Source organism: Eptatretus burgeri, chromosome 11, assembly GCF_056783735.1.
Source record: "Eptatretus burgeri isolate ZD-2024b chromosome 11, Ebu_testis_v1, whole genome shotgun sequence".
NCBI lineage: Eukaryota > Metazoa > Chordata > Myxini > Myxiniformes > Myxinidae > Eptatretus > Eptatretus burgeri.
The window spans coordinates 85,871,277-85,893,088 of NC_140971.1; the positions used below are offsets into that span (position 1 = coordinate 85,871,277).

The 21,812-nt window shown below is 45.3% G+C and overlaps 1 protein-coding gene across 2 annotated transcripts in view; it reads left to right on the forward strand.

Moving 5' to 3' along the window:
- HAUS6 (HAUS augmin like complex subunit 6) overlaps window positions 1-20,993 on the forward strand; it is a 47,082-nt gene extending 26,089 nt beyond the window's left edge. For both annotated transcript variants that reach the window (XM_085847245.1, XM_085847246.1), the window contains exon 16: window positions 20,274-20,993. In XM_085847245.1, the coding sequence (XP_085703371.1) occupies window positions 20,274-20,902 (629 nt within the window). In that variant the 3' untranslated portion in view covers window positions 20,903-20,993. The remainder of the gene's footprint in view (window positions 1-20,273) is intronic.
- Window positions 20,994-21,812: the final 819 nt, after the last annotated feature.

Sequence of the window (21,812 nt, forward strand, 5' to 3'; positions counted from 1 at the left end):
GCGAAATGAGTACCAGTGTACTGGGCCGGTGTATATACCCCGGTTAAAATAGGTGTACCATATCCCTGTGTCGTAAGAGGCGACCAGGGTTGCGTCAGGAAGGGCATCCGGTGTAAAACATGTGCCAAATCACTATGCGGATCATACGGATGATCCGCTGTGGCGACCCCGAAAGGGAGCAGCTGAAAGAAGAAGATATATATATATATATATATATATATATATATATATATATATATATATATATATATATATATATATATATATATATATATATATATATATATATTGAATAAGGCTCACTTGGCTGTGCCTGGATGGGTTGAGGGTAGAGGAGTAGCAGCTGAAATGTGAATCCTATCCAGGTTCCTCCTGATGACTTCATCTTTGCTTTTTGCTTGTTTGGGTTCCTTCTGATGATTCCAATGGATGACTGTACCTATTTGGTCTTCCATTTGATTTGAATTGAATTTATTTTAATCCCATTCTAAATTGAATAGAATAATAAATAAAAATAATTATGGGTCGGGGTCAGGTGTCCAATCAAAGCGGGTTGTCTTGGTAATTGGTTCTCACCGCCAGCAGTTATAAAGTGACAGTTCTAATTATGTCTATTATTAATTACAAAACATACCAGTGCACAAATGCCAAACAAAATACACCACACAAAACTACACAACCCACACATAACAAGTTCTGGCGAGGGTCTGCAATCTCTGATTGCTCTTCGTAGTTACTTTTGTTATTGGAAGTAGCCTTAGAAAAATGTTATGATAATGTGGAATGATGATATTGGAAGTGGCCTATCTATTTGGAATTTGTACACCTTAACATGTTTTCCACAGTGGAAAAGGGCAATAAAACATGGGAATTCTTCAGAATTTTTTTTGCAGTTGTCTAAAGCAGTGCTTCTCAACCTTTTTCAACTCGAGGCCCACTCTGGCTCTGAGGAAATTTTCGAGGCCCATCATACAGAATCGTAATGAGAAAAATGGCAATAAAACTTAATGCCAAAACAAATCATTATGCTTTCCTTTAATGAGACACTTGAGCTTGCTTCTTGGAAATAAGATGGTCAAGTCGTGGTTTGATGGGGTCAGGCTCACACGCAAAGTGGCATTCAGAGTGTCTGTTTTTAGACTATTTCGTGCTTTTGATTTTGTCACAGTTACAGTCGAGTAGCCCGATTCACAGAGATAGCTTGTGGTGAATGGCCAAAGAAATCTGATGGCACGCTTTGACAAAGAAGTGTATTCACTGCTTGCCAATATCCACAATGAAGGAAGGTCTACTTGTGCATGCTGAAGCTTCAGACTACTGTCTGCAGAAAGTTCCATCAGTTAATTTTCAAGTACAATGGACAAGGCCACATCTTCTGAAGCAGGATCCACTGAGAAAGGTTCAAAATCCAAAGGTTTCCTTGCCTTGGGTCCTCTGGAAAGTAGTCTGCAAACTTTTGTGATAACTCGGTCAAATGCTGGATTATGAGCCCAGATATGTCTGTATGAGGAGTGGATTCCAGTTTCACTCAGAAGTGAAAACATCTCAAGTCGTCCATCCTTCACTTTTCTGTTCCAAAGAACAAGCTTTTTCTTGAAGCCTTCAATTTTGTCAGCAACCAAGAACACTGAACTGTTCCTACCTTGCATTGATATGTTGAGCTGATTTAACTGGTCAAACACATCTGACAGGTAAGCCAATTTGGCACAAAAGTTATCATTTCTGTAATGATCAGCAAGTGGTGAGTGTTTCTCTTCAAGGAACATGTGGACTTCATGTCTCAGTTCAAAGAGGCGATTAAGCATACGTCCTCTTGAAAGCCACCTCACCTCACTGTGGTACAGAAGCTGCAAGTGATCAGAATCAAGTCTTTCACACAGTGCAGCAAAACACCTTGAGTTGAGTGCACTCTTCTTGATGAAGTTCACAGTTTTAACAGCTGCATTAATGATTTCATTCAGTTCTGGTAACATCTGCTTTGTTGCCAGATTTTCTCTATGTAAGAAGCAGTGGGTCTTCTTGGCATCTGGCGCCCTCTGTTGGATCTGTTTTACAACACCACAATGGACTCCTGTCATTGATGCAGCACCATCTGTGCACACACCTACGCAGTTCTTCCAATCAATACTCTTGTCAGTGAAGTATTTGTCAAGGCAGAGCATAACATCATCTGCAGCTGTTTTGTGGGAAGGTCTTTGCAAAACAGTAGATCCTCATGAATATCACTGTCCCTGCAGTACCTCACGAAATCTAGCAATAAAGCATTATTGCTAATGTCAGTGGATTCATCCAACTGAATGGAAAAATACGGAGTGGCCTTAATTTTTTCCACCAGTTGGCATTCAATGTCATCACTCATTTCAACAATTCTTCTCATCACAGTATCATTAGAGAGTGATACGGACTGAAGTTTGGTTACAGCTGCCTCTCCAAGAATGTCTCGACATATCAACAGCACTGGGTAAAGTAAGCTCCTCCGCGATTGTGAAAGCTTTCTTGCTACGAGCAACACGAGCAGCAACCATGTAGCTGGCTTTCAATGCTGATTTTGACTGAGTTGTAAATGTTGTAATCACTTTCTGCTGTGCCTGAAGTCCAGCCCTTTTCATCTCAAAATATTCCTTTGGCTTACCTGCACTATTCGGGTGTCTTGTGTTTCCGTGTCTCTGAAGCTGACGGTTTAAGCGCCTCGTTTGACAGGATTTCAGCACATTCAATACGCTGTGCTTTTGGCTCAACATCACTGCCTGCCATCGTGAATCCATATTTAATGTAATCGGGGTCATATTTCCTCACCACACCCTTTCGAGATTTTTCCGTAGCAGATTTGTCTTCTCAATCACACTTTCGTTTCAAAAATCGATCCATTTTCGGTTCAAGAAATTATCCGTGAAAGATGAAAAGTTTACAAAAATTTCAAGTTCGTGAACGCATGAACTAAGTACAAGGCACGCACATGCATATGCATGCGCACGTGCACAATACACACATACACACGGATATAGTACGTTCACATCACAGTTACATGTTGATCGAACGCGTGTAAACCACCACTGCATAAACATGACGTACGTAAGCACAAAATGACTATCTATCTCTCTCGCACGCGCGCTCGTTAGACGGTTTCGGAAAGACGGAAGTACAAACTGACCTAGCTGAATTCCAGCTGTGTGGTGTAAATCTTACACTGCAAGATCAGACCCTTTTTTATATACTTCTTCTTTTCTTTTCTTTTTTGCCGACCTCGCGGCCCACCGGTTGAGAAGCACGGGTCTAAAGCAATGCAAGTCCTCTTGCAGTTCCTCTTATTATTCAATTTGATTCAATTACAATTCCTTTAATCATTATACGATGAAGGACTCTGAAGCCTCACTCACAATACCCTCTCCCAGCACCACCAGGAGCGGCATTGCATGGAGAATTTGTGGCCCTATAAAGAAAACATTTACAAAGAAAATTTGTCAGCCCCACCTTTAGAACCTCCAGGTGATTGAGGGGTGGAGATGAACCAATTTGCTACAACCTTTGTCTTATAACCCTTAGTTCTCCTGGCAAGTTTGGTTGAGATTGGATAAGTAACGACCAAATACATCAGCCACAGACATGCAGACTCAATCGAAGAAAAAAAGATGTTAAAAATTACTACAAATAAATAAGGCAATTCAATTTGTTTTAATGCTTGTCATTTTTTTTCTAATGATGATCCAGTTCACCTTCCACACAGTAATCCGAAGCAAACTGATTTATCTGTGAACAGTTTTGACCGTTTTCTTTCTCTGCAAGATCGAGGCTCATAGAAGAGTGAGGCGACAAAGTGTAAAAATATGTTGAAGTGACATTGAGGTAGTGGTGTCATCTTTGGAATCGACCAGCAGTGGAAAAACTGAACAGGAAAGAGGAAACAGAGTAAGAGAAGGTACACAGTAACCTGCAAGTAAGAGCCAGTTTAGGTAGAGTTGATGGTGATAGAAAAGTTTGTGGGAACAGTAACATGCAAGTAAGAAAGTGGGGTTAGGAAAGGTTAATCACGGTAGAAAACAGTCGGTAGGGGATGACCCCAAGATGGTCATGCACCACTTGCTTGAAGTTGAGTAGGGAAGAGTGGGATTGAACATTCTCAAGAATGCAGTTACACAAACCCCATATCTGATGTAGGCCGTGTTACGTTCAGCGAGAAACGCTTAGAAATCAAATTTCGTGACAGAAATTTACTTATGGATGAAAGTCGGCTGTATAGTGTATTACCTGTTCTTCACAATGGTATAACTCTTCAAGTTGATAACCCGGCACGAAGGGGTGAAAAGTCAGCGATTTCGTCACGATTCGCGTCGGGCGGTGGCCAAACTCATTGGGCGTGAGAACCAATCAGAGAACGCCACACGGGTCACGTGACAGCTCTCCAGTCGGAGGAACTGGGGGAATTGTGGACAAAATGGTGATGGCCACAACCCGGAAGTACGTGTTTTTGCAGGGTTCGTGAGAAAAATCACTGTTCCGCTACATAATCGTTGATCGTATGCTGCAATTTTGACTACTCGTGATTTTTCCACCAATGTCATTGACTGTGTAGTGGACATTACAGTAGGAGAACTGCTTGTGCAAGCGGGCATTGGAGTTTCTTTCCTGCTGCCGACTTTCCCGATCTCCTCAGCCCATCCATTTTACCGTGGCCGACCATGGAAGAATGAAGACCCCCGCACAGGGCGGTCGGACATAAGGAAGTTGGGGAGGTCCCGTGTAAACAAACCACAACAGCTAGACAAAGTTCACAGAGAATATATTACATGTCATGATCAATGTATGCAAGTCAGGCACAGGTACTCTTACAGTCTTACACAAGCAAGCAAGTCGCGTTACACAAGCAAGTCGGGCACAGACACCGACACAAGCAAGTCAGGCACAGACACCCAGATGGACACTATTCACCATCACTTGAAACATCACTGATCTTCAACATTTTCACAACCTGTACATGAGCACAAATCTGTGCAACGAACATTTGCACGATGACATTTACACTGGTTTGCCAAACATCTGCTTTTCTCACAGCCACAAGATTCATGGGATAACAGGCCACGTGGAACTACATCACCTGTATACCACCTCACGGATACGCATCCATCAATTACTTGCCTCCATCCTCAGTTTCAACCACCATCATCCGACTGCGTTGCGACTTGCCATGAGACTTGAAAAATCGTTCAGGTTTGTGGCAGATTAAACATCTATCTTTCGGCAAAACATGAGATATCACTCCTGTTCTCTTTGTTTGGTCTCTTGTCGGCTGGCTGACAGGAATAGGCACTTCTCTGGCAGAGGCATCATCAACACTCCGACTACCATGATGGGCAATCTTCCTCTGGATATTTGTTGTGTTGCAAAACGCATTATAGCACAACTGGTGATACCCACCATCAGTGGGGAACTCTTCACATTCCCAATCTTCCAAACGTTGCCGTGCCAATTCGCTTTCTGGGCAATCCACGTACACGTTACACCAGAGTTTCCCACTTTCCTTGATTTTTGACCAGCTTTTGTGCCCCATTTTTATCAGTTTCGCTGTGCGTGGGGCTGCCCGCACATGTACGATGCACTTCATATTCCTTAGACGTCTTGTAAACGGCGAAAAATGTCGAAAAAATGAAAATATTTTAGGCCGATTACCACATGTTATTCATGGGCGCGGCCATCTGTGATGTGATTTGGGGCCGCAAATTGGCACCAAAATTTGGCATTTGGCATTGAACTGCCTCCACACGCAAGTTTCTCCGAATGGAGAGCTGCCACGTGACCGTGTGGCGTCCTCTGATTGGTTCTCATGCCCAATGGGTTTGGCCACCGCCCTACACAGCTCGCGACGAAATCGCTGACTTTTCACCCCTTTTTTCACCCCTTCTTGCCGGGTTATGGACTTGAAGAGTTATACCATTGTGAACAACTGGTAATAATGCACTATACAGCCGACTTTCATCCATAAGTGAATTTCTGTCACGAAATTTCACTTCCCATTGGAACGTAACACTGCCTAATGTTGCTCATTGTCACTTTGTCCTGCTTTGATAGATAAAAAAATCGTTACAATCCTGGATGAGAAAGAGGAAAAGTGAGGAATATAAGAGATGAGGTTGTGCAGTAAGCTTGGATTTGGGGAGGTTAACCAGGAGGGCACTACTGGAAGAACGTATGCTTCCTGCAGAAGCTGGTGAGGTTTCGGGGGGTGGGGGGGGATTGAGGGAGTAAAGGAAGCGAGACTGGAGGAGAAGCAATTTCAAAAAATCTGAGGCCATCAACCTGTCTGTTATGAGATCAACAGACCTTGTGCTTTGACCTTGTAGCATAAGATTCCAATAATGTTGAGAGCTTTGAATTTGATAGATTCAAGAAGGGACAAATGTGTTGCTGGGATGCCAGCCCAGAGTAAAGAGCATTACTATATTGAGTTATGGAAAAAGGCTTTGTAGGCTGTTCGTAGTTCTTATTTATCAATAAACTAGCAGGGTACCCGTCTAAGACGGGTAATGCCACTGAAATGGATGCTCATTTTCACCCCTGAATTTCATGAGAGATAAGCATATGTTTACCACAAAAATTATATTAAGCCCCCTTCCAGATAGAAAAGTAAATACCTGCCAATTGTCCGGAGGCTACGATATGATTTGGGGCCGCAAATTGGCACCAAAATTTGGCATTTCTGTCATATTGTATAGATTACTTCAAACTATGGAGGATGCCCAGTCTGAGGCTGTCTTTGGAGGCCAGCTTTGCATATGGTGAGCTCAGTACAGGTCCTAGTTGATTATGAGGCCTTGAAGTTCAGCAAACAGAACCTCCTCTTTGGCTGACCATGGAAATAGATCGGTGTATATCTCCAAACCTGGAAGGCAATGGAAAACCACCCATTATTAGCCAAGATACTGCTTCGGCAGCACCAATGTTTTATAAAGAATATGGTACATAAGAATCAAAAAAAAAAAATCTCAAAGCAAAAACAAAGTTCTATTATGGCTATTATACCCCTTTCTCACTACACGCTGCTTACCCCGGGGTACACTTTCCCTGGGGAGAAATTTCTGAACCCGTGGTTCTTTACCCCTCCGTCCCTTTCACATTGGTTTCGCTAACCTCCTGGTTTGCTTAACCCGATAAAGCTTTCCCAGGGTATGTTTGTGATTACCCTCCCATGAATAGAGTTGGACCCACAATATTGTCAGGTCAGGCCAGATTAGATCTGTGACTTGCTACAGGTATCATGTAAACCTGTACTAACCTGTTCCATGGTCGGGTTGTCGGCGACTAAACTGTCTCCCCCACCAGGTTTTTTGGCGAGGAGGGTGTTTGGATATGGACACCCAGCAGGATTAAAAACAAAACCTATCAAAGGGCGGAGGAGCTCCTTGTGAGCCAACGGCCATCCATATCTAGTGCCCAACGGTGTCTGCGGACGTCCTCTTGCAGTTGGGTTACTTCTTTTTAGGAGGTCGGTGGCAGGATTTGCACTCTGGCCACCGTAAAACCCTTCATTCCACAAAACACAAAAACGCAAAGAAATCTGAAAACCCACTCCGTGGGAGTACCTCCTGTGCAGCTTCCCTTCGCAGGGCAGCTCACCAGATGATGGGATTGGGGCAAAGCCTTCGGGACACCCAATCTTTGATGATAGGAGGAAAACCATGGGGTAACATTCCCGGGTCAGATTGCAGGAGAGTGTGTCGGAGTGGTGCTGAGGTGTCGTCTACCAGACGGCGGTCTCCTTGGGTTAACCTGAGGCGGTCCCTTTGGGTGGGTGCCTGGAATGTCCTGTCCCTAAGAGAGGATGATCACCTATCTCTTCTCATCTGAGCTGAAGCGTTTGGACATCGGTATCGCAGCACTCTCTGAGGTTCGGAGACCGGATTGCGGCGAGATAATGGTGCGTGGTCACACCTACTATTGGTCTGGTCGCTCTGATGGTTACCATACCCAAGGAGTTGCTGTAGCTGTGTCCAATAAGCTGACCCCAATGATAATTGAGGTAACACCGGTCAACGAGCGTATTATGAGATTAAGGATTCGTCACTCCTTAGGTGTCATTTCCCTGGTCTCTGTTTATGCTCCTACTGAGGCGAGTGATCTCACCGTGAAGGATGCATTCTACGCCACACTCGAGTCTGTGGTTGATCAGTGCCCCAGACGAGATACACTTCTAGTCTTGGGGGATTTCAATGCATCGACTGGAACTGATAGGCATGGTTATGAGACATGTGTTTGTCCCCATGGGTCAGGAACTATGAACCAGAATAGCAATAGGTTCTTTGACTTTGCAAGAAGTCATGGACTTAGGGTGGCTGGTTCATGGTTTTAGCGCCCACAGGCTCATCGCTGGACTTGGTGTTCCAACACTGGCGGTGTGGCAGGGGGGATTGACCATGTCCTCGTTGATGGTCGCTGGAGGATGATCCAGAGCTGCAGGGTCTGCTGGAGTGCTAACTTCCTCAATACTGACCACCGGCTTGTTGTCGCAACTCTGAAGTTGCACCTTAAATCCAGGAGAATGGTACCATCCCAGCCTATGCTGGATGTTGGCAAGCTCAAGGATGAGAGGGTAGCTGAGGAGTTTGCAAACAGGCTGAGTGGAGATTTGAGGAGTCTGGGTGCTTTGGGAGGTCCTGAAGAGTTGTGGAGTGCCTTCAAGACCATCGTCCTTGATGTTGCCGGTGGATGTCTTGGAACTCACCGTAGGGCAAAGAAGAATTTTGTCTTTCAAGGGACTCTGGATACCATTGACCAGAGTCGCAGGGCTTGGCTGAATGTCAGAGCTGAGTTGTTAAGGGAGCTAAGGCTCCCTTAACTTCCGGTTGACTTCCGGTTCCGGTTTTGAGCAGCGAGAGGTCTCCTTTGGGGCTCCCTGCTGACGTTCTCAAAGCTAAGTTTCCGGTTGTTATTTGTCCCGTTTTAACTGTTTAATTTTCTCACCTACATGTTACTGTGTGTTGCTAGTTCGGTTTTGTTTCAAAAATCGTGCTATTTTGTGAGTATTTTTGTCGACGTTCTCACCTGTGCTTGAGGCCTAGGCGTAGGCTTGAGGCCTACCGGTTCCACTCGGTGTTCGATCGTTTTTTTTTTTTTGTTGTTTTTTTTTTCTCCCCATTACCTTCATTTTCTATCCTCCCCATTACCTTCAATTTTGATCCTCCCCACTTTCCAAACATCCCCCATTCTCCCAACTAATCTATCTCAAAAAAAAAAATAAAAAACCTACAACAACAACACGCTCACCTTCTCCCGATTCTGCTTCTTCTTCTTCCTCTTAACTTCCTCCTCGTCTTCATCCTCGTTTTTTTTTTTTTTTTTTAATACACTTCAATGACCTAATCTGTTGAACTCTCTCATATATTAATATTAACAACAAAAAAAATATTTATATATATATATATATATATATATATATATATATATATATACACCCAACAACAACACGCTCACCTTCTCCCCTTCTCCCGATTCTGCTTCTTCTTCCTCTTAACTTCCTCCTCGTCTTCTTCCTCGATTTTTTTTTTTTTTTTTTTTTTTTTTTTTTACACTTCCATGACCTAATCTGTTGAACTCTCTCATACATTATTTTTAACAACAAAAACGATCTTATAATGCTTCATCTTCCTCTCTCACACATGTGGTACTCTTTACTGTTTCACAATGCACTACTCTTCTGCTATTTTAACAGACTGCTCTCATTTCGAGCTCTCCTTCATTCCTTGCCTAAAAATCCAACTATTACAGCGCTTCTTCTCTCCATGCTCTGAATTCGCCTTCATTGCACCCATCAAGAATTGTGTTAAATCGCATCTCTGACCTAAAACTTTTAAAAACCACAGTTTGCCATGGATGCTCGCTTTCCATCAACCATTCTTTTTTCCAAATTCAGTGCCAACTCACCCCCTCACCCCTCACTCTCACTCTCAAAGCAACCATCCCACTCTTCTCCCTCCAAGCCTCCCTCTCACCTCTCTCAAAAATCCCCCTCACCTTTCTCCCACCTTTCATCCCCCTCACTCTTCCTTCTCAAAGTTGCCCCCCTCTCATCCACCAACCTGCCTCCCTCCACTGCCCTCTCACCTCCATCTCTTCACTCCACCTCCTCAAATCCTCAACTGCCTTCTTCCTTGTCTCTTGTCCCCCCTCTCCCCCAGCACCACAGAGCCCTTTCTCCTCATTCGGCCCCCCCCCCTCCCTGTTCTCCCATACCCCACACTCCTTCCCCAACCCTCCTTACCTGCCCCCTCGTCCCTTGTCCTACCCTCCCCCTCCCCCTCCACCTCCTGCACCCAAAGCCTCCTCCCCTTCCTCTTCATTAAAAGTGTGGACCTCAAATATCCGGGGCCTTCGCTCAAACCTTTCAGATCTTTCCATACAGGTTTCCACTGACAAACCAGACATTATCTGCCTAACAGAAACTTTCCTCTCCCAAGACGTGTCTGACTCCCAAGTATCTCTCCCTGGCTACTCCCTCTTACGGTATGACAGACCTGAGCCTCGTCCTGGTGGAGGTGTTGCTCTCTTCATCAAAGACTCTATTCCTCACTCTCCATGCACTGCTCTCACTCCCCCACACCCCCAGGAATACCTCTGGCTTCGGCTTCCCCTCCACTCCCACCTCATGTTTATATGTGTACTGTACCGTCCACCGAACAGTGATGACTCCATCTACATCTCACTATCCGAAAACATGGACCATCTTCTATCTTCTCATCCAAACTCTCTCTTCCTCTTATGTGGTGACTTCAATTGTCATCACGCCAGTTGGCTAGGTGTGGGTACCTCTCTCACCTGCCATGGCACCTCAGCAAAAGCTTTCTGCGACTCATTGGGACTGACTCAATCGGTCAACTTCCCGACCCGAATCTCAACCAATGGTACTCCATCTCTTCTGGATCTGGTTTTGACAAATTTCCCTGACAATATCTGCTGCTCTTCCTTCGCTCCAATTGGTTCTTCTGACCACGTCCTTGTTAAAGTGGACATCTCTCTGGCTGTTATCAGAGAACCAACTCACCGCCGTCGAGTCTGGCATTTCACTCAAGCCGACTGGCAGGGTCTCCGAGCAGCCATCAAACTTGCAGACTGGTCTCCTATCACTACTTTCTCAAACATCAACTCATCCTGGGAATTCTTTCAAAAAACTTGCTCTCCCTCATGCACAGATTTATCCCCTCTCCTGTTCAGTTGTCTTACCCTTCCTCCCGCCCTTGGTTCACTGAAGCTTGTGGTGAGGCAGTTGTCCTGAAACAACTTGCCTTTGCCTCATGGAAAGCAAACCCAACTGAGGGCAATCTCAGTTCTTTCCACAAAGCTTGGAACAAGTGTGTATCTACCCTCAGGAGAGCCAGAAAACAACATCTTTCTCATCTCAAGTCTGAACTCTCAAACCTTTCTCCCTCCTCAAAATCCTGGTGGCGTTTAATCAAATCTGTTTCTGGTGTATGTTCCCCCTCCATCCCCTCCCTTACCTCAAATGGCCGCACTGCTGATTCCACACGTGATAAAGCTGAATGTCTAAACTCGGTGTTTGCAGCTAAATCTTGTGTCCTAAACCCATCACTATCTCTACCCACTTTACCCAGTCGCACCCAACTGTCCCTGGACTCTGTATCCTTTTCTCCTGACAAGGTGGAGAGCTTGCTTTCAAACCTCGAGTCAGATTCTGCAACCGCTCCAGACGGCATCAGCCCACGTGTCCTCAAAGCCTGCTCTTCTGCTCTTGCTCACCCTCTCTCTGTTCTATTCACCCTCTCATTTGCCCAAGGTCATCTGCCATCTGCTTGGAAATCTGCTAACATCACTGCCCTGCATAAAAAAGGTGCAAAAACAGATCCCTGTAACTACAGACCAATCAGCCTTCTCCCAATCATCAGCAAGGTGATGGAATCAATCATCGCCTCAGATATGAAATCCTTCCTCTTCTCCAATGGCTTGATTTCCAATCATCAATTTGGTTTCAGACCAGGTCACTCTACCCTGGATATGCTGCTTCTGCTCTCCCATCAATGGATGGAGGTCCTCAATGCCAGACAGGAAATCCGAGCCGTATCCCTGGACATATCACGTGCTTTTGACACAGTCTGGCACCCTGCCCTACTCACCAAACTCTCTTCCCATGGTATTCAAGGCCATCTCCACTCATGGCTCTCAGACTTCCTCTCCTGTCGCAGTCAACGTGTGGCCCTAAATGGAGTTCTTTCATCCCCTCTTCCTGTGCAGGCTGGAGTTCCTCAAGGTAGCGTTCTGGGCCCTGTTCTTTTTCTGGTTTTCATCAATGATCTCTCGGACTCTCTGGAAAATCCTCCATTTCTCTTTGCCGACGACTCCACCCTCTGCCGTACCATCTGTCATCCCTCAGACCGGCAAGCAGCAGCTTCTTCACTCACTGCAGATCTGGATAAAATCACAAACTGGTCCAACACGTGGAACATGTCTTTCAATCCAGACAAATCTCACACTCTCACGATGTCTCTTCGAAAGGACCGTTTACAAAACCCCCCCATCCACTTTCTCAACAATCCTCTGGAAGAAGTCTTTTCTTTCAAGCTTCTAGGTCTCACTATCTGCCATGACCTTTCCTGGGAAAGTCACATTTCCAACCTCGCCTCAAAAGCCAGTCGCCGACTGGGAATCCTCCGTCGTGCTAAGTCCTTCCTCGGCCCTCTTGAGCTCCTGACCACTTACAAAGCTTTTGTCCATAGCCTGATGGAGTACTGCTCTCCCCTCTGGGCTGGTGCTCCTGCCTCCCACCTTTCTCGGCTTCACGCTGTCGAAACCAGGGCATTTAAGATCATCGGCATCTCCCGCAATGAAGCTGAGTCTTTGGGCCTCTCACTCAATCACCGCAGGTTGGTCGGTGGTCTTTCTGTCTTCTACCGACTCCTCTCCAGCCTTGCCCCCCTGCTCTCTCTGCGATTTGTCCCCACCACATTTCCACAGGGCGCTCAAGGTCCGCCAACAACCCCCTTCTGGTAAAACTACCAAAATCACGAATCACTGCTCATCTTCACTCTTTCATTCCTCTTTTTTCCCGCCTTTGGAATAAACTTCCTCACTCTATTCTTTCCCATTCTTCCCTCCAGGCTTTCAAAACAGCTGTTCACCACCACCTCTTATCTTCCCCCATCCAAATCCTCAATCTTTTCTACCCCCGATAATCCACCCAAGCCCACTTCCTTCATTTCTCCTACTTTCCTTCCTGAAAGTCCCTGAAATGTCCATCTTCTCTTCGCCATGTTCCCCGTCCCATCCCCATCCCTCTCCCTTCCACAGTTCACCTAATGTGTCTGTTCCCCACTGTTTTGTCCCTTCCACTCCCGCCCCTCTTGTCTCATGCCTCCTTGCTGTGAGTTGTGTGTTCGCTCTCATACGAGCCTCGACCAAGGTATACAAAAAAAAAAAAAAGCCGTAAAACTGTACGTGCGCTAGGGGTGGTCAAGGAGGCCTATGTGCGAGGAATCTGTGAGGGGGTAGAGCATCACCTGTGGTCAAGGGATTCTCGTCCTGCTTCCAGAGGAATTCGTGCATTGTGTTCATCCAAGCCCATCCCTCGGAGCACTGCAGTTAGAGCAGAGGGTGGTAGGCTCTTGACAGAGGAATCTGAAGTGAAGGCCCGCTGGGCCGGTTACTTTGAGCGGTTGTACCAGGCTGATCCACCAGCTGTCGAGTTGGAAGTCAGAGGTGTTACAATCCCTCTTGCTGACTCTCCAATCAACTGTGGTCCACCTTTGCTTGTGGAAACACAGGCTGCGGTGAACCAGTTGAAATGGGGTAAAGCTCCAGCGATTTGTGGCATCCATGCTGAGCTTCTCAAGGCTGGTGAAATGCTGCACTCGTGTCGTTGCATGCAGTTCTGTGCTCTGCTTGGAACACAGGCATCATCCCAACTGACTGGAAGAGGGGCCTTGTTGTTCCTCTCTGGAAAGGGAATGGTGATCGCCAAGACTGCAACAATTACCGAGGGTGACGCTTCTCTTCGTGCCGGGCACAGTCTTTGCTCGGATAATTATTGATCGGGTTCGCCACCATCTGCTTGACCACCAGCGTCCAGAGCAGTCACGCTTTACACCAAAGAGGTCAACAATTGACTGTATCCTTGCTTTTCGGGTCCTCACCGAACACAGACGAGAGTTTCGGCAGGGGCTGCTTGCAGCCTACCTTGATCTCTGTAAATCGTCTGATTTGGTGAATCAGGATGCCCTCTGGAGGATTCTTGGTCTTCGTGGGGTGCCACCAAAACTGATCGATCTGATGTCTGAATTCTACTCTGGTACTGAGAGTGCTGTGAGATGTGGTGGTACCATCTCTGACTTATTTCCAGTTGTTACTGGAGTTCATCTGTGGTGTGTACTGGCCCCCACACTTTTCAGCACTTGTATGGACTGGATTATTGGGAGGATGTTGGAGAGATTAAGCTGCGGTGCATTGTTTGGGAATCTCAAGATCTCTGACCTTGATTTCGCAGATGATGCAGTCATCTTTGCGGAGACTTTAGATATCCTTTTGGGGGCCCTCGAGGTGCTGAATGAGGAGTCGGAGCTGCTGGGATTACGGGTTTCCTGGGTCAAAACTAAGATCCAAGCTGTCATTGACATCTTGGATGCCGCTGTCCTGTCTGTGCCTGTTTGTGGTGAGGATGTTGAGGTCGTGGAGAGATTTACTTACCTTGGCAGTGATATTCATGTTTCTGCTGGCTGTGAGTCAGAGGTCAATAGACGTCTGGGTCGGGCCTGGGGAGTAATGGATTCACTGGATAATGGGGTGTGGTGCTGCCGATACCTGTGCGGGAGGACGAAAGTCCGAGTCTTCAGGTCCTTGGTACTTCGTCTTGCTCTATGGATGCGAGACTTGGACTCTGACCAAGCATTTGAGACGGAGACTTAATTCCTTTGGTACCAGGTCTCCGGAGAATCCTTGGCTATCACTGGCCAGACTTTGTGTCCAACGAGCGGTTGCTGAGAGAGACTCAAATGAGATTTGTTACCTGCATAATCCGTGAGCGTCAGCTGCGCTGTATGGACATGCAGCTCGTTTTCCTGATGCTGATACTGCTCACCAAATTCTCTCAGCGAGGGAGTCTCGTGAGTGGAGGAGGCCAATGGGCCGACCACGTGCCTCGTGGTTGCAGCAGGTTGATCGGCATCTCAAGGAGATGGGGATGGCCAGACGGAGGCCCCTGGAGTACCGGCAGAAAGTGGACGCAGCGACGTGCTGCTCTGGCACATGCTCCCATACCTGACCACAATGCTTTACCTTGCAGTGGCCGCATTCACAGTGAAGTACTGTCACAACATATAAAATGGCACCTGTTCCCGAAAATATGCTTGCCTTTTTTCTCTTGATTTTTAACATTCTTGCTCTACAAGGTCTTTGTAAGGTCGAGTCAGAGTTGGTGATGCTGTCGACGGCTTCAAAGATTAAAAAGATTTGCAGTGCGGTTTGAGGCTCGTCGAAGCCAGCAGCGGCTTGTTTTTGCATTCGTGTTGTCCGTGGCTTTGACGGACAATACACTACAAGCGGACCGAGCGCCAGTAAACAATCTTTTTTTTTGACCTATGACCATTCACTATTATGTTAACCTATACTCTGCAATTGTAGACCTTTCTTACGACATCCAATACCCTGTGGTACGGCGTTGCCTTTTATATAACGCTGGTCCTCAGCATTATTAAAATACCTTGGGTTATCACCCCTAAAAATTCCTTCCCCCTCCATTTGAAACTGTTTGTTCGATTATATGTCACTTTTTGATGCTGAGGGACAGAATAAGAATTTGTATTGGTGTCAAAGCCAGCGGCCAATTGCAAATTAATAGCAGTAGTATTACTATTTTATTTTATGAATGGTGGCTTTGCATTCATTTACTAAGTTGTTCATTTCTACAAAATCTGTTTACACACCAAGGGGAATTTTGTGATCCTTGAACACATATTCAGTTTTGCATACTTTGCTTCCTCGCGTGACTGAATTATAATATTTTTCTCCATCATTAGCTTTTTATTTTGTTTTTATGATGGGGTTTAATGCTCCTTGAAGAGCTGTCACACAAATCACGCAGATAGAAACATTAAACACGAGACGTAACCCCTTTTTATTTAATTTCAATGTCAGACAAACAGCGGTGCGAGCTTGAGGGGGGAATGACCAACTTTTGTCGTAACTTTTCTCTTTGGTCAACAGGGGAATTCACAGATGCTAACCCTCCCGATTTCATCGGGAGGCTTCCGAAAATTCACCCAAACTCCCGCCCTTACGATCACTATCCTTATCCTCCCGAAATTTTGATATTTTTGCACTGTTCACTAATCAGAATGTACTGGTATGAGAATTGAATGAAAAGCATCGTCTGCTACGTATAGCCTGTGGTAACTCCATAACGTTCGCTGCTACCAAATTGTACGTAAAAAATTGCAAATTCAAATGAGGAGTAGCGAAACATTGGGTCTGGATCTCGCTTATGCGATCATGCACTGAGATTTAGTGCATGCGGTATGTGTGCAATGCAGTGCATGCGGTATGTATGCACAGTGTATATGCATGCGATACGCTCACTGCATGCAGCTGGGCCCCATACCAGCCCGGCGGTCGTGACCACCGTGCGGTGTTTAACAGCCGCTAGAGTTCTACGAGTCGCGCTGCAGCTGTGGAACATCGACTTCGAAGTTACCGATGCTTCAAGCCCTCGATGTTGATTACGAAATGGCAGAAAAGAAGCTTACGAAGACCAAGAAATGGTCTCAGAAGTACAAGACCGAATACAGTCTCCAATACCCGTGTATTCGAAAGTCTGAAAGAGGAATTCATCATGCGTATTGTACAGTATGCAGCGTTGATATTTCAGTTGAGCACGGAGGTCGCGATGATATTCGGAAGCACGTTGGAAGCAAACGGCACACAGACATTGCAAAGGAGAGATCTTCGAGCACGAGTACCGGTACACTTCTGAATTATTTCACCAAACAAGGGACAAGCGAGGAAGAGGATGTTACCCGAGCGGAACTTCTCTTTAGTGGATTTATTGTGGAACATAACTTGCCCGTATCAGTCTCAGATCATGCTGGACCTCTATTTCAAAAGATGTTTCCAGATTCAAAAGTTGCTTCAAAGTATGGATGTGCAAGAACAAAAACTTCAGCAATAATTGGTGAGTTGTCAAATGTTACTGCTTCATCTATTGCCGATATTGCTAGACTAGCTCCATTTAGCCTAGCTACAGACGGTAGCAATGACAGTGGTGAGGCCCAGCTATATCCTGTCCTGATTTCGTACTATGACAACAGTGCTGGGATTGTGAGGCAAGGTTTGCTAAGTTTGCCTGTGTGCAAACAAGATTCCACTGGAGAAAACATTTTCAAACTGCTTGATCATGAGTTCAGTGACAGGAAAATTCCGTGGGGAAATTGTGTTTCCTTTTGTGCTGATAATGCCTCTGTCATGGTGGGCAAGCACAAAGGAGTCGCTGCTTATATCCACAAACAAAATCCAGAGTGCTACATCATGGGATGCCCTTGCCATATGATGCACAATATGGCCAAGAAGGCGGCTCAGGCCTTACCCATTGAATTAGATGACTTTCTCATCGATATTTACTACTACTTGGACAAAAGTAGTAAACGCGTCAAAGGAGTGAAAGCACTGCAAGAACTCTGTGATGCCCCGACACACAAGATTCTGAAGCATGTCGCAACAAGGTGGCTGTCCCTTGGTCAGTGCCTAGACAGGCTGATTGAACAGTGGGAGCCACTTCGCCTCTTCTTCAAAGAAGAAGTACGAAGAAAAATGCAACCAACTGTAGCCAAGACTCTAACAATGAGCAAGAAGGACGGCACTGTATCTACTGCCAGTACTGGCACTGCAGGATCAAGCACTAGTGGAGCAGCATTCACCACTACCACTGCAGTATCTGCTGCGAAGAAGACAGCAGGGACAGCACCAAAACCAATGCTGAGAGCAGGTAGCATCACCGGCCCTTCATCACGTTCATCTACAAAGCAGATCCCTTCAGAGTCGAGAAAGACTGTGATAGTCCCATCTACAGGCAAAGAAGGACCCAAGTTAAGTTCTGCTTTTGCCAAATCACTTGATAGAAGCTCAGCAAAACCTTCAAATCAGAGGTCTTCTTCCTTGGCTGCACCTACCTCAAGCTCTCTCCTCAAACGTAAAATTGGATCTGGTACTACGAGTCTGACCTCTTCTGCTGGCAGTAAACGCAAGTGTGATCGCCCTGCGGCTAAGTGTACTACGAGTTCTACAACTAAAAGCGCATCTTCCTCAAACACTGTGCAGCAATCTAGAGAAAAACGTGTCAACAGGATGTTCTTGTCTCCACAAACAAAACTCTATTGTTTCTTCCTTCGATATGCTAACAAGCTTTTTGAGAAGGGGAATCTTCTGCTCCAAAGAGACGAACCCTGTATTCATCTCCTGCACGGAGAATTGAATGGTCTTCTGAAAGATATCTTCGTACGGTTTTTGAAACCATCGGTGTCATCGGTTGCTCTGGTAAATGTACCCTTCTCTGACAGAAATCATCAGAAGAATGATGAGGACCTCATGATTGGGAACGATGCCAAACTGTATATAAGGGAACAAAGGAGTCTCAAGAAATCCACCTTCACTCTGAGTGAGTCAGACATCCAAGGTTTCTTCAGTGCAGTTCGCTCATATTATGTGAAAGCCTGCAATTACATCTTCAAAACCTGGCCGCTAGATGATGAATTAGCCAAGCATGCTCAGGTGCTGGATGTTAAGCTACACCAAGAAGTGGGGTTTGACTGTGTGGAGTTTTTCATCAAGAAATTCCCCTGTCTGTTCAGTGGCGGTGATAGTGACATAGACAGTCTTGAGAGTGAATTCGCTCACTACCAGGCAGACGCCTCCATAGCTACAATTGCTACTGAGACAGTGAGAGTGGATGAGCAGTGGCATCGGATTTCACAGCTCACAGATCCCTGCACTGGTGCCAAGAAGTATCCTAATTTGAGCAAAGTGATGAAGGGAATCTTGGTCATTCCTCATTCGAACGCATCATGTGAGCGGGCACTCAGTCTTGTACGGAAGAATCATACTGAATTTCGTCCCAATTTGAGTGTCAAAACCCTGGAAGCTCTCTTAATTGAAAAACTAGCTCATAGCACCCCTTGCTACCAGAGAGAATACAGCAAAGACATAATCAGAAGGGCTAAAAGAGCCACACAGCTGTCACTCAGCAAAGCTGCCATGGAAAAAGCAAGCAGCAGTAGTACCAGCCAGTAAGGTAAGAAAAATATTGCTTCTTTTGTGCTTTTTGTTAATCTTTGATTGTCCCCTAACTTACTAATATTAACATACATGTAACATTAAAAAGTGCACAATTTTCCCCTTTTTTTGTTCAAAAAGTGGGAATTCTTAACATGTTAAATGCTCCAAAATAGGGCTCAGAGGGCACTAGAGAGCGTCTAGAACCCCAGAGCTTCCAGGGCCCTAAGGCGGGCCCTGGACCCCGCCGCAAGGGTCGAGCGCTCCGCGCTCGAGATGTGCGCTTTGCGCACATTATCTGGTGTCGGTTGCAAATCCTCCCTAATTCTGATTTCCAAAAGTTGGCATCTCTGGGGAATTGAGGATAAACCTCCCATCACCCCCCACACTCACACACACATCAATGGGATGCCAACTAACGGGGTTTAGCCCCGCTCTATCTGTGAGGAAACAGCACGTAACATTTTAGTCTGATATAACTCAACCAGGGTCTGAATTCAATCACGAACCACTTAGTCGGAGCAGTTGCTCTTTCGACAATGGGTTTCTCGTTTGCCTTTGGACAACCTTTGGCCCGTATTACAGTTGTTTTTTTTTCACAATTTTCATGACTAATGCAAACCACTTACCTGTCAGGTACGACATGCATGGTTAATTTATGGCTGATAAGTTCATGCACCTTTGGAATACGGCTGATGGTCTCATGCACACTGAACACATGGGTATTAGTGCAATGCTTTTGTTACTTCAAAAAAAAAAAAGAGCAATATTGTTGGAACAACCCATTATTGGTTTCTTTAAATGTACATTCACATGAACGGTAAGAAACAGGGCCAGCCGTTTGCCAAAACAAATTCCAAAAACTAAAACACTGCTTTATCATCGTCCGTCAATGCAGATCTCTGGAGTCGACACCACACTTGCATACTTGCACCCTCTAATGTAATGGACATTATGCATTTTGATAATGTTTCATGACTTCACTTTATGTTGCAGCAATTTTCTCTGCCTTGTCCCTTTAGTGTTTGAAGAGCAACAATCGAGGTGTAAGGAAGTTGAAAGCCGGAAGAACAAAGACGATATTGAGACCTCAAAGACAACAATGGGAAAAGCAACAGACATTGAGGAATTGCTTTTTAAAGGGGATCTGTTGTCTCCTTTTGGTGGTCCACCCGTAGCTTTTTCCGCTGAACAGCCAGCTGCTCGTGATCTGCTTTCACTTCAAGACAATGATGTTTTGACCACGCCACGTCATGTCCATACCCTGTCTGAAAACCTCATTTCTTTCTCCAATTCGAGAAAATCGTCAATTATGCGCGTTGAGGACTTTGAGAGGCTTGGCGGTCTCGATCGGTTGTCTTTTGGATTTGATGACCGTATCATTTGTAGGACCAGTAGTATTGCTGGAGATGACACAGTGAGGGGTAAGACCTCGTGTGACTTTGAGTCAGATCAGATATTACCGCTTCACTGGCATCAATCACCGCAGTGTCGTTCGGAGTACGACGGACACCCAGCAACGTGGCAGGGGATTCTATCGGAGACTTTGCCATCTCTCCCTGATGACTTCACCTCTTCGTTATCATGCACTGATGATGACTATGATAACGATGGTCACAAGGTCACAACTGAAACTTCTTGGACCACATAATTGCTGCCAATAGCACTTTAATGATCAGTATATAGTTGTGTATTTTGATGATAAATAAAGATTTGTTTCCATGAAAGTTGACTCAGTTGTCAAATATAACTATGATTTGAAACTTCATATAGATTATATTATCGGAGTTAAAGGTTTGTCTGTATTTGATGTGCAGCTTTTGTCAGGAAGCAGGGGTTCCCAACCTTTTCCTTCTGTGATCGCCTTAAAACGGCTGCAAGTTATTGCAACCCAACATCTGCCCATGAAAAAAAAAATGACCTTACAACGAGTTATTAAATTTACTTTTTAATTTACTTCTGTGTTTACCAACACAGACCTGTGTCACACCTGAGCTTGAATGTTACGACATAACCATTCCAAGTTTAGTTTTGTGGGAGAGGTGCACACAGCCTATCAGAAGTTAACATTGCGGTAGATGGGGCACAGTTCTGGATGAGCTGTTTTGTGCTGGTATCACATTGGTGCCGATTTTGATCGCAGGAAATACAAGAGTAGAATATGTAGTTGGTGCAATGCTATCCAATTAATTTTTATTCGCTCACTTCAAAAACAAACGAATGGGGATATTGTAATCAGCTCCATCCGGTCGTCATGCTGTCTACTCTGAAACAGTTATGCAAAAATTCACCAAACTTCGTAGTTATGATTACCACATGCCAAGAAGTTACGAGACCAGTATCGTTTTTGGCTCCGCTCCTTGGGAGGCCGAGGGTGCGGTCAAAAGGATGAATACCAAAAAGTGCAATTATATGAACATTTCAAAACTTTTTTTTTAATGAAACTTTGTATATGAATTAACATTTAGAATGCATGTAATATTTAACGATTTGGGGGATTTGACCTCCCGATTCATGTCTGAGAGAGTGGGGATTCAGTCACAGGGGTCAAAACAAGATTT